The sequence below is a fragment of the Molothrus aeneus genome, chromosome 1, assembly GCF_037042795.1.
Source record: "Molothrus aeneus isolate 106 chromosome 1, BPBGC_Maene_1.0, whole genome shotgun sequence".
Lineage (NCBI taxonomy): Eukaryota > Metazoa > Chordata > Aves > Passeriformes > Icteridae > Molothrus > Molothrus aeneus.
This window is the reverse complement of record NC_089646.1, coordinates 59,147,570-59,161,646: the sequence shown is the minus strand read 5'-3', so window position 1 is coordinate 59,161,646 and position 14,077 is coordinate 59,147,570. Positions and strand designations below refer to the sequence as shown.

General features: G+C 40.8%; 1 protein-coding gene across 4 annotated transcripts in view; it reads left to right on the top strand.

The window, feature by feature from the left end:
• KCNG2 (potassium voltage-gated channel modifier subfamily G member 2) overlaps positions 1-14,077 on the top strand; it is a 51,579-nt gene that overhangs the window by 16,986 nt on the left and 20,516 nt on the right. For 3 of the 4 annotated variants that reach the window (XM_066545015.1, XM_066545007.1, XM_066545024.1), the window contains exon 2: positions 11,198-12,021. In XM_066545015.1, the coding sequence (XP_066401112.1) occupies positions 11,266-12,021 (756 nt within the window). In that variant the 5' untranslated portion in view covers positions 11,198-11,265. The remainder of the gene's footprint in view (positions 1-11,197; positions 12,022-14,077) is intronic. The other variant, XM_066545033.1, reaches the window with a different exon arrangement.

Sequence of the window (14,077 nt, the reverse complement as noted above, 5' to 3'; positions counted from 1 at the left end):
CAATAAAGGTTGGTTGTTAGCAAAAAACCCAGTAATAGAATAATGAAGTTTTGTTTGGAACAAATGCCCTAGGATAAATAAAATGGAGGCAGATAAATCTGGGGTGTTTTGCTGTATTGCATGATACAAATTTACAGAGCTGCTGATCATATAAGCCTTGTGCCTGAGAATCACTTCTCTTCACTGCTGTCACCGTGGAGAGTTCCTGTAAAGACCATGCTCCAGATTCTTCAGTGTAATAGATAAACCTTATATTTACCAAAGTACCGGCTTGCAAAAGAGCTGGAGCCCAGCTTTTTTCTTAGTACTATGAAACTCCATTCTGTGATCTTTCTCATTTAGCTGAACATCCATCTTTTTTCCCCTGACTATGCCAGTACTGCAGTGCCCTAGCAAGCCCAACCTGATGAGTTAGACCAGCGTATTCATCTGCAGAGCACTTGCCAGGGAGCCTCCTTTGGCAGTCAGGGAGCACAGTTGGAAAGAAAAAGAGGTGGAAAATTATTCCTACACATGCCAGTCTCCAACTTCTCTTTTGAGAGCCCATCAAATCTTCTGGCAACACAAGAAAGTGAAAGCAGCTTTCCATTGCTCTAAGTGAAATAGGCATGGATATCCTGTTAGCTGCACAATGAACTGGCCACTCAGGTTAAGGTGGAATGAAGAAGCAACTTGCTCAACTCTGCTGGCCCAGTTCACCATCTTGCTCACCTTGCTGTTTTCCACTGGCAATGGAATTGCCAGGCCCCCTGCCCTTTGTAGGCCTGGTTCTGAGCAAAGCCATGGCGGCACGCGCTGGGAGTGGCAGCTCCGCACGGATCTCTGCGGGACTCAGATTTGGGGTGAATTGGTCTGTGCAATCTTACTGCTTCTGCTGATGTAAAGCCTCTTTGTGTGTCTGCATGGTACCCACAATTGGCCTCTCTCACAGAGCGCTGCAGTGGGAACCTGCAGGGGGAAGTTAAAACCAATGAGGCGACAATGAAGGAGGCTTGGAGTGAAGTCTTGAATACCTCCTGAGCAAGGCCCTTGGGTAAATTACCTCCTGAGGTTTTAACTTGAGCACCACAGACTGTGCAGCTCATGGAGTCTTCCTCGTGGAAGGGGAAGGCCAGCTGGTAGTGAACTGAAGTAACTGGAAATTCCTCATCATCTTTCTGATGGTAATAAGATTTAAAGCATGACAACGCAGAGGAAGAAACCAGCAGCTTTGAAGTGTGCCAGAGATGCTGGGATCTGGCAGTGATTTATTGTTTGTCTCGCAGAATAATGTATGCCTTATGAGTAACAACATGTCCTTTTGCTGCATGAAAATAACTGCTCAGAAACAAAATCTTATCAGTAATGATGATGCTGTAAAATTAATTCCTTAGTGGTATTTTATCCCATTGTTTCTGTGTATTTGTCAGTATTGCAAGTAGAAAGGTGGTGAGCAATCTGGCAGAAACTGATGGAATTCTGGAAAGAGGAGTGCTTTCTCATGGAGAACAGGAAGAATTGTTCATTTGCTATCCCAAGTGCAAAAACAATTAGTGAATAAATAGCCACCCTGAGCATCCTTTAAGGGTCTTTAAAGGTCTAAAGCAACCTTTAAAGGATTGTTGTCATTGTCATAGTGTTGATATGATTGCCTGCTTTCACTGCCCCAAGAGGTCACCTTATTCAGTGGTACATATAAACCTATTGGGTCGAAAACCTCTAGACTGGGGAGCTGGTCTGAGAATTGGGCTTCTCACACATGTGGCATTATAGCAGTTCTTGGGAAATGTTACATCAGTGCCCCTGCATGACATCTGATCTATCAGGGTTCTCCACCAAGATATCAGTGAAATGTTTTCAGCTATTGCATACATGAATAAGCAGCCTGTCAGCCTTCCTCTTGTATCTGTTCCAGTGTTTTTGAAAGGAGATGTGATTTATGAAGGATTCAGTGATTGCTGAAGATACTACACATAACTGGATCAGTCATATTTTACCTCATTTTAAAGCCATCATCTTCACAGTGGAATCTATTCATTCCCACTGCATTGCATAGACAAGTCCACTGAAATTTTATAGAGAACAAAGTTTTAAAAATGCTATCATCCTCAGTCTGTAGCTGACTGAAATAATTGCATTAGAGAAAGTGCAAAGTTTTCTTATCATCTTGGCTTTTTATGAAACATTAAAACTGGTAACATTATCAGATGATCTTTTAAGTGAGTGAGTGTGTTTAGTGAATTTAAGTGTTTCTCTACTGAATACAGAAATGGTAATTCAGTGGAGGGGAAAGTGAGTTGCTGGTGAGAGAAATTACAGAAATGCCTTAGACTATTACAGGTCATTTTCATCCTCTTCAATAGCAGGGTAAAAATGTGGAAATGCATCTGTAAACCCAAACTGCAAAAGACCTCTCTCTACCTGTTTAAGGGGGAAAAATATAAACTGTCTCCCACCTTTTCAGGAAACAAAAGAATCAGTGCTTCTACACAGGTGGCTTTGTCCTGTCAGCTTTTGTTGGGAAAGTTGATGTTGCTATCACATTTGTCTAGGAGGAATTCTGGACAGAAGATGTAATGAAATTGACATTTTGAAACAGAGTTTTGTGTTAAATTTATATAAATACATGAGAGTTCTGTGTTAGTCATAGTATTCGTTTTCCTACTTATTTGAGCACAAATTTTAATTTTTTAATTTATTTCAAGCTACTGCAGTATTTCCAGTTCACCACAACTGAAAGCTGCAAAATGCAGATGTCCCTGGGTAAAGACTGCCCAGAATAGAAGTGAAGGGCTCTGGGAACTTCCCGCTCCAGGCAGTGGTGGTCATTCCTTGTGGAAATGCAAGGTGTGTACAGAGCCAGATCTGGAACACCACCTCATTTAAAAACACATCTGGAGGACAGGATTCCTGAATTCTGTCCTCAGCAGGTAGGGCAGGTAATTCTTGCTGCACTAAGCTGCAGTTTTTCGCACTGTGTCAGTATTCCCAGTGCTCAGTGTGGGCATCACGCCACAGAGTTATGAACCCCCTCTGTTTAGGAGTTACCTAATCCAAGGGCTCTGGAACCACAGCCATATTAATCTTCTGCAAAATATGTGTGTCGCTGTGAGTGTGGGTAGGGATATTGGGACAAACAAGGGAGAACAAGCTCTGGGGACACCAGATGTGCACAAAAAGAGTGATGAGCTAAAGTGGACAACTTTAGGCCAGGAACTATCCTTCAACCACTGAACTATCAGTGTCTCTCTGAGATAATTCTATTGCACGTGGAGTTTTTTTTGATCCAGTTCCTGTTAACTCCAACCATGGATTAAATATACAATCTTAATGAATCTAAATTTACAAAGTATTCTATGCAATGATGTTAATAATTAACTACAATCATGTTAAATTTAGAGACAGAATTGTGTTTAAGTAGAGATGGGAATATTTTTGAGGTCAGTGCACAATTGACTTACAAAACATACATGAGAACAAGAATGTCATCTGCAAAAAAACATCGAAAACACATAAAATCCAGTGTTCACTAATTCAAGCTAACAAGAGAAGCAAGATGCATCTGTATACAATTTATTTTCTCTGCAAAGGATTTCATGTGGAAATTTAAAAGGCTAAGTCTGCATTTGAAATCTGTGAGCAGTTAATAAGAGCATTTATTCATAGAATCATTTAGGTTGGAGGAGACCCTTAGGATCACTGAGTTCAACCATTAGCCTGGCACTGCCAAGGTCAGCAATGAACCATGTCCCTAGGTGCAGTGTCTGCAGGATCTCCAGGGATGCTGACTCAACCACTTCCCTCAGCAGCCTGTTCCAATCCTTGATAAGTCTTCCAGTGAAGAAATTTTTCCTGATATCCAGTCTGAACTTCTTCTGGCACAATTTGAGGCTGTTTCCTCTCATTCTTTCACATTCAGTCATATGTATCTAACAATTATTTGTACAAACCTGTGAATGGCCCTGAAAGAGACACAAGGACAGGTTCAGTTATTAGGAAAAATGCCCCAGCAAATCTTTATGAACTTCTGAATGTGAAACTGGGCTAAGAGTGGGACCACACAGCCAAACCTCCTTATTTCTAGTGAGAAATCTAGTTGGTATATTCTGTATGAAATCAAGCATATTAATCATGTGGGTGGGAAGCTGCTAAGTATAGAATTGCAAAAACCTGTAGATGGATCAGAAAGAAAAGATCAGTGTTAGGAGCAGAGCTTGAGTTAAAAACTGCTTTTTAACCCCTGCAGTTATCTGCAGACCAACTGGAACACTTGACTGATAATTCTGTGCTTTTCAAAGACACCAAAACTTGTTTGGCTTTTTGTGCTTCCTGAATTTTGGCAACAGAAATGAGACAATTTGTTGAATTTCCTGGATGAGAGGGACAAAAAATGCTGTTTTAAAATACTACTCAGTCTGTCACTTTTGCATTTAATAGTGCCATTCACATGTTATCTTAGGCCAGCTGTGGGTATGTAATCATGACTGGAGCAGATACTTTAAAAACTGGATTTTGATTATTTTTTTATTCTGAAATACAACAAACTAAGAACAGGGAAAGAAATATTTCAGATTGGCAACTAACTCATAGTACCTTATCTGACTGGCTGATTAAATGGGATACTAACAGGATTAATTAGTAAAGGTCCTAAAATAAACTTGTGTGTGATTAATGGAAGAATAAAAATTTCACCATGTAGTGGCTGCCAGTAAGGGTCAAAGGTACTGTGCTCACAGGGCTCAGTCTCTGACCAAGCAAGTGCAGACAGAACACATTTTAATTTTAGGCTCTTGACACTGTATACTTAACCCCAGGTTGGAATTAACAGGAACTGGATCAAACAAATCTCCATGTCCAATCTAATCTTCCCAGAGTCTGGGAGGTACAGCTCTGCTCTGAAGTCCCTTCCCTTTCATCCTCTTGGTGCATATTTGGAGTCTGTTCAGTTGTTCAGGAAATATGAACTGAGGGTGAAAGCATATTTTACAAACCTGTTTTTCTGGTAACCAACTGAGGGTTAATTCACCTAAACAAATAAAGCACGGTTTAAACATAATGCTCTATTTTATTGTAAGTAGTAATAATTCTGTGGGGAAAAACTTTTCTGCCAAATCTTTGCAGTCTCTGCTTGTTTTTTATTTATAGTTCTTTTTAAGTGAAATACATGTTTTAAGACCTTTGTGAAATCTTTAATCTTGCTAGCCTGAAGAGAATTTTATAATTCTGGGTAGAATGCAGAAATAAGCAGTTCTTCCTCTGTTTGTATTTTATCTAGCACATCTGTCTTTGTCTGCTGTGCAACTGAAGTGTGCAAATAGCTTCATAGAAATAATAGTTTGATGCTATTCAGAGTACAAAGATAAGTGGGCACAGAAATCTTGTGGATGTGCAGAATAAGACTGGATTTAGCTATGAAGATACAGGTAAGGATCCCATAGCTTCACATAGGTAGTTCAACCAAATTCCTGATTTCTTAAAGATGTCACAATGTTAATACTTTCACTATAGAACTCTGGCAAGTGCAATGACACAAGATAACTCATAATCTGTCTAATGGAGACAAATAGCTATGGGTGTATGTCAGAATAATTAATGTTGAGTCAAGTTAATTTTTTCATTTAACAAACTGAATTGTTTCAGCTAATTATGTAGTGTGGCCTAAATGTGGTGAGGGATTTTCAGAGAAGAAAATTATTACTTTTTTCCTCCAGTGAATTAATGACAATATTAAGGAAAATGTACATTCAGTGTATGAAACAATGTCCAGCTTCACATGCTGAATTTTGCAGCCTTCATTACAGCATGAGTCTCCTGGGCTTCCTGGACTGACTAATGCAGCATCCTCCTCAAGGCCCCCAAAACACTCTCTGGAGAAGACTAGTTTGGCTATTGTGCTCCATACCTATAGAAGAAGCCCTTCTTTCTCTGTTAGATGGGTAAGGTGGTGTCACTGCTTCCTGTTACTCCAATGAAGAAAGAGACAAAATGAAGGGCTGTTCAAAATTCTAGTAACTTTTCAACTTGAGCTATTGCCTTCCCTAAGCAGGGGCTTAGGAGGTTAGGGATATTAAAGTTTACTGGCAATAAATGCAGAAATATGTAACATTTGACTATGCCCAAGTTACAGTTCCCCTGAAAGGAGGCTGTAGCGAGGTGTGGTTCAGTCTCTTCTCCCAAGTACCAACAGACAGGACAGGAGGAAACAGCCCCAGGTTGTGCTAGGGCAGGTTTAGATTGGATATTAGAAAGCATTTCTTTGCCAGTAAGGTGGTGAGGCATTGGAACAGGCTGCCCAGGGAAGTGTGAGTCACCATTCCTGGAGGTGTTTAAAAGTCCATAGATGTGGCACTCTGGGACATGGTTTAGTGGTGGACTTGGCAGTGTCAGGGTAATGGCTGGACTCAGGGATTCCCTAAGGGTCTTTTCCAACATAAATGATTCTATGATTCTGTGATAATCAGTACGTAGGGAGCCATAATCATGTTCGGTGTGGACAATCTCAGAAGCTAATTCCCCAAATCCCATAGGGTCTGCCTTCCAGGCTTAGCTGCATCTGTTTTACCATATCCTCCCTGTCCCCTTTTCAGTTTTGTTTTGTTGGGGTTTGTTTTGTTGTGTTTTTAAATATGTGTATTTCTTGCACCCCATCTGTTTTGCATTTTGTAAGCCTCATGGGCAGGTGCTCTCCTCTCCATGTTTCCACAGTGACTGGCAAGGATTTATTATTGGGAGTCCAAGTTCTACTGGATTGTAAATAAGTACAAGAGTAACATGGATCTCCTAAGCCTCTTCGTCCGCACTATTAGCTGTAACATCACCAAATGGAAGGTCAAATGCCTGTGTAAGGTTTATATAAAATTGATTGTGTGTGCTGTGATTTATAAATCATGTCACGGTAAGAAGTGGGAACTGCTTTGGTCCCAGGCAGCAATGCCAGGTTTCAGCACATCCCTGACTAGAAATGGCTGAGCACTGCAGAACAGATTCACTGACTCAACTCTCATTGGAACCAAGAGAAAACATCTTGTGGTCACCCTAATATATGTTTCATGTTTGTGGCTTTAAATTATGACACAATTACCCGTTGTCTGTCAAAATGTGTTTCATTTCACAAAGGAAATCTTAAAACATTAATTACTAAAAGGTCTCACAGCTTCCTCTTGCTATTGTAGCCCAAATGTAAGCCTTCAATACTTTGTAATTTTACAGCAGCAGTTAAAAAGAGACTGTTCCCAAAATCACAGAGTAGTTCAAGTAGAAAGGGACCTCCAGAGTTCATCTGATTTATCTGCCACTGCTCAAAGTGGCATCAGCTAGAACAGGTTACTTGGGACTGTGTCCAGATGGGTTTTGAATATCCTCAAAGACAGAGCCTCCACCATCTCTCAGCATTCTCTTTCAGTGTTTGACCACCCTCAGAGAAACAGTTTTCTTCTGTGCAACTGCACAAAGACCTCTAAATTCTCCCATTCCCCCCCCCCCCTCCGGCCACCTGCTTTTGCCTACAGGCCCTTCAGAGCCACCTGCTCAGGCTGGTTTCTCAGAAAAGGTGTGAGTGCTTTGCCCATGACACTTTCCTATACCCTCACTTATGTGCACAGGCTTTATGTGGCCACCCTTCCTCATGAGGTCTCTCCTGCCATGGCACCCTGCAGTCTTTGCTCCACCACTACCTCCCTTTCATCACTGTTTTCAAGTTCTCCTTGCCAGGCTGCTCAGCCTCTTGGTAGGGAAGATTTTGCCCCATTTTTCATTCTTATCCAAGATAACTTGAGACCAGAGGAACCTCATGCAGAATCACACATGACTTAGATGCAGTGATACTGATTGAATGGGATAATGAGGAATTTTGGTATGAAGAGAAGTTCTAGGAACAGGCAAAGTGAAAAGGCAGTAAGCAGGGAAAGAGCCCTTCCTCCACTGAGGAAATAATTCAGCAAAAAGAAGAATGTGAGGCAGCTGTGTGCTTCTGACATTTATTAAATCTTTAAAATATTTGATGAGAAATACCTGTATTGTGAAGATCTCAGCTGTTTGCTGCTGACAAAATGTGGCTGAACTTTTATGTGTGTATGTAGACATATACATGTGCATACACAGATGGCCAAGGAAAGTACTTCTTAGTGAATAAAAATTGTTGGAATGTACTTCAAAAATAAAAAAGGATCCACACAATGTATGACCCACCCTGTATATGATCCTCAAACTGAAATAATCATACAGCATTTCTCCCACAGCACTTCAAAATTATGAACAACAAATACAGAGTCAAATTCTGTCCTTCATCCCTGTGATGGGCAACTTATTCCAGACTGTGTTTTAATAGTCTTTCATACACCCATGTGTCAGATTAAATAGTAGAAATGCCAACTGGATGACAATGTAGTATCATTTCTGGAAGTATTGGCTTTTAATATTAATCTTCAATGGGATGCTTTACTGCAGGCATGTGCATACATTAGATAACCCTGGCATGCAGAGAGTATTTTAAGACCTACATAATTTTGAAACACCCTTTAATATTTAGTGATAGTCATGATACATTCCATGCACATAAGATCAGAAGCAGACCTTCCAGGCTTGTTTTACTTCTTAGGATAGATGCCAAATTGGGAGCCAACAGTATTTTGGTTTTCTATAGGACAGTTAAAATGGCACCACAAGCTGTTCCGCTGACATCTGAGCCTGATCTTGGGCAGTGAGATCACAAGGTGGAAGTGCCAAGGAGCATAATAAATACAACTGTCTTCACATGCTTATCTTTTAATCTGAGATTAAATATGAGATATCCAGAACAAATGCTGTCAGCTATTATGGATTCTGGGACATTGAACTGTGATGTCAGAAAATTCATTTTAGTTACTGAACTCCAGCATCTGGTGCTGCCTGCACTGTCCAGAATCAACCTGTTAAATCATAGGCAACTTTAATTTGTAACAACTTCTCTCTCACTTTCTATTTATCCACTGATGATTAAATAAAAAAAAAGCTGCATTCTTAAGCTTTAGATTTAAGCAACATCATTTTATATCCACAAAATAAAATACTTACCCTCTATAATTCATAGATTTTGTAGCAAACATGCTTACAGATTTTCACATTGAGTTAGCTGCTGCTTAGAAGGAGGAAGAAGTGCATGTAAGATTAGATTCAAAGCAGTTCTGTGAAATCTGTGTGGCCCCTTTATGCAACAACCTGCTACATGGGGGAGAGGAAAAAAATAAGTCCTGGTCTTCATGTCAAAACAATGTAAACTCCTTTTAGTATGTTGACTTGTGGAACAAGTGAGGCATGAAAACAAAAGTGCAGAGCCCTCAGTAGTGACAGTGAATATTTTATCTTACCAAGAGAAAGCAACAAGAGACCAAATCCTTAAAGCATATGCTGTGCTGACAGTGCGCTCTCGCTGTGACAGTAATGGTATTTGCAATCCCAGCTGCACTCAAGCCTGTGCTGTAAAAGCACCCATTCCTTAGAGTACGTGTTGCCCTTCCTGGCCCTTAGCCAGATGAAGGAGCTCTTCTCTGTTGCTCATGTTGCCCTGTAGAAACGGATGTTTAAACAATTATTTGTCTCCCCTGAAGTGAAATTGTAGAGATTTTGGAATCATTAGCTCTTCTGAAATTTTCACGGTGCTGAAAAGTATCTTTGGGTGACTCTAGCTTTTTGCACACAAAGCAACCATTCTCTGGCTCTTTACAAATATCTGATATAAGTGTTGTTCTGAAATTCAGGGACTGGATCCTCATAGAAATGTTGAAGCAAAAGTACCACTGTTACTGCAGTGTTGTTTTTGGAGAGTGGTTGGTAAGAATGTTTAGAGGGTGATTCAGGGCTGTGACTAAAAGTATTCACCAGTCTCTGTCAGAGATCATTTTGACTAACTCTAATGAGCTGAGTTGGTGAGCCGATTAAAGATAAAAGAAGTTGCTCCTCTGGGAATATGTTTGAATGTGAGTGCTCTCCAGTTTTCGTAACGCCCATTTGTTTGTTGTTCTCTCCCAGCTGAGGCATGAGATTCAGAGGTTATTGTTGCTTATAAATTATGAATTTACTGCCTCACAATTACCATTCTGTCATCAAAAATGTCAGTTTTTCCTTCACTAGTCAGTTCTTTCTCGGTTTCTCCATCCTCTGCTTAAAATTGTTCCCCATCATTGCATCCATTCTCAGCCTGGGTTTTTGTGTGGAGACCCAGTCATCCTACACAGACTTCTTATTTCCTACTTCATATTTGAGCGATTCAGGAAGTTTTGGGTGATTCACAAATGTGATTATATGGTAGCATTTCAAGACATCCCAGTATTGCTTTAGAGAGACAGCTTTGAAGAATGCATGTGATGGGATTTAGAGAAAGTAAGAAAGTAATGTGGATTGTGATGTGGTAAAGGAGGGATAAGCAGGAGGCATAAATTAAATCCTGGAATCATACATAATTCCTTCTAAATGTGACCGGTTGTGTTCTGCGTTATCCAGAAGTAAGAGCAGCAACCGAGTCACTTCCAGCTCAGCTTCATTCTGAGTTTGATCTCCTGTTTCAGAGCTGCTGATAGGCTGCTTGGAACCCTGTCCACAACTGCAGCCAAGCCCACAGCAGAGCTTCCAGCAGTTACAGGCTCCCAGGCAAGCTCTGGTTTCAGCTCAGACCCAGCATGCTCTCAGCTCCCACATATGCATTGCTATTGCTAGGCTTGGTGAATTTAGGTTGGGAATTACCCACATTTTTGCCATCACATTTCTGACTGTACTGTAAGTATCCATTTTATCCTCAACCTTTAGGCTTTTTGCAATAGGAACATAATATAGATGGACCAAAATAATTGAAAAAACATTTGCAACTAAGTTTTTTAATTAAGTTGCTAAACTGTAAATTACCATTTATCCACATGATTAGATTTCTCTTCTAGTATGCGCTGATGTCCAGGATATAGCTTGAACCTATAGAAATTTCTAAAAATGGTAATACACTGGTTTTGTTTCCATTCAATCACGAACTAAGAAGTTACACTCTACTCTACACTCTAGAAGTAACAGCATGGCTTCTGACTTGATAGTAGTGTAAGTTCTTTCCTCAAGCGGCTATCAAGCAAAGACAGTCCTAAAATAATGGGGGAAGAAGGAATGCCATAGAGAAGAGTTTCTCGGGAGGGAGAGGATAAGATTGTTATCATTTAAGAGTGCCCCACTTTTCTTGTAATTTTAAAATTCTGTTTTACAGATAGACTTTCTGGTCAAGCTCCAGATGCTTTTGTTTGAGTAGCCTCAACCTCCCTATGGACTCAACAGATGTACCACGAAATGGCATTGCTGACTGGGAATGCAGATCCTGACTTCAGCTCCCGCTCCTTCAACAACTTGGAAAACCTCTGTGAAGTGCAAACCAAGAAAGGATTCTTCTACAAAAAGGCCAAACTTCTGCATCCTGGAGAAGACCTGTGCTGCTTAGCCCGTTTGGATGACCGGTCCAGGTTTGTGATCATCAACGTAGGTGGTATTAAGTACAAAATTCCCTGGACCACCTTGGAGAACTGCCCCTTGACCAGGCTTGGGAAGCTAAAATCTTGTAACAATTATGATGAGATCATGGACATCTGCGATGATTATGATGTTAGCTGCAATGAATTTTTTTTTGACCGTAATCCTAGTGCCTTCAGAACGATCATGACATTCCTGACGGCTGGGAAGCTGAGGCTTCTCAGGGAGATGTGTGCTCTTTCGTTCCAGGAGGAGCTTGTGTACTGGGGGATAGAAGAGGACCACCTGGAGTGGTGCTGTAAAAAGAGATTGCGACAGAAAGAGGAAGAGGCAGCTGAGGCCAGGCTGTTTGAGAGGGAGATGGTATTTAATGAAGCTACGCAAAGTGCCTTCCAGGACAACAGCCGACTGAGTCTGTGCATGAGAAAGCTGAGGGATATGGTGGAGAACCCCCACTCAGGGATCCCAGGAAAGATCTTTGCTTGTATTTCAATCTCTTTTGTTGCCATCACTGCTGTCAGCCTCTGCATCAGCACCATGCCAGATGTCAGAGAAGAGGAGGATCGGGTAAGTGCAGCTTTTCTTGGGGTAGAGCATGTTTTGCATTCTTGTCTCCACGGGAAAGGTGACAGGAAAAATCACTCCAGCAGATACGCAGGTATTGTGTTCAGTATATATGATGTGGAGGGCTGGCTGGATAGAGCACAGAAAGCGTTATGTCACTTAAAACTGAGGCCAGATTGGGCCAAACTCTGCCTGCTAGCCCAGCTTAGCCAGTTCACACCAGCAGATAACCTTACCCACCAGATTTGTTTTCTGACATGTCTAACCGGTTGACAAACTAGCTACTCTGGGGATAAAAAACAGCCTTTCTTTTGGTTTAATGTTTTGAGGTTAAGTTTAGAGCTAACAAATCAATTTTCCCTAAAGATACTTTAACAATTTGAATGAACTCTCAGTGTGCCAGTGTAAAAACCACATCTAAAGTATTTTGATGCTATAGGGTGATGTAAAGGCCAGGGAAGCTGAGGCAGCAACTTAACAGCAGAAACAGAGCGATTGTCCCAATTTTCAGACCTGCTTAGTATTCTCAGGCGTAAGCTGTGGATGATTCATGCCCTTGAAAATCAAGTCTTACAGATATTTTGTTTATTCTTTAGTTCATCAAATTTCCTAAGGGTTTAGTCCCTTTTTTGTTCAAGCAGTTCACTTCCCTAGGATTAATTGTATGTAGGCCAGTGAGAGCTCATCTGAAAAATGGTAGAGGAGGACATTCACATTTTCTTCACATACATGCTGAAATGCAATCTGAGGAGTTGGGGGTGGGGACGTGCTGAGGAATTCATGCCCTTTCTAGTTTTACCCAAGTCCAAGCTTGACACTAAATGTTTGGGCTTATTTCCCAGCCCCGTGGTCATTAAATGTGGTTGTGAACTTCAGCTACTAAGACAGTACTTCACCTCATGAAATGCTGCCTCTGAGCTGAAGGCTGAGCCCTCCTGGAAGCAGCTCTTCCCATGTGCTGTCACCCAGGGGCTGGATGGCTTGTGCCCTACTGCCGAAAGCAGAAAAGAGGGAGATCATCCCCAGACCAGAGGCATTTACTGTTATGTCAGCTTGAAAGTAAAATGCAAGGTGATGGAAAATGGATTCAGCTGCTCCACAGAGCCCCCTACACCTCACTGAGCACCCTGTGTACAGTTAAACCCACCCTTTGCTTGCGAGGTCTGCTCAGGTTACATCTCAGCTGAGGAGTTTGATTTGGAATCAGACTCTTTCAGGAACAGCCAGGAAAAAAAAATAAAACATTTGGTATGTTGACTGATATATGATTTATTATCAGATCTTTATTTTATAGCCTTTTTCGGATTTAAAATTTGAAGATGGTAGTACTGCATACTAGTTCACACTGTGTTGTCCTAATACTGGTTTTTAAGATATCATTTCTAAAACACATGCCTTTTACTGTAATTAACCATCAGGGCTCCAGTATCCTAACTTCTAAGTACAAGGGATATTCTACTATTGAAAACTGAGATGTATTATTATGTTAGACCATTCCTAAACTCTCATACTTCTAAAAGCAATAGTTCAGCTCTCACAGGTTTAAGTGAGAGCTGAATTACTGCTTTTAGAATTATGAGAATTAAGGAATGTCAAACATAAATAGGGACTCGTAATAATAGGCTAATAATGTTTTTTGGGTGGAGCAGGATAATAATGAGGATAGAAAAAGCATTTGAGAGAAGCCTGGATTTCTTGGTAAGCTGAAACCATTAGAAGGAGAATATTCTCATAGTCAAATGCAAAATTTTGCAGTAAAGATGAATGCAGACTTGCTCATGTAAAAGCAGGGACTCTGGTTCCCAAAATGAGGCACTGAATAATATTTAGTGTACAAGCAACTATAAATTCCTATTGCAGCATAAAGTCAGAAAGGTTAATGCCATCCTTGAATAGCTAAGCTGGGGAGTATTAGTAAGAAGCTGGAAGAATTTTTGTGCCTGTATGCAGTATTGGTGAGACTGACACTAGAATACTGCAGTTGGTTCTCATATTCATGTTTTTCATGGTGTTTTGAAAAATTGGGAGAAGGCTAAAGACCTGCAAATCTTAGACACCT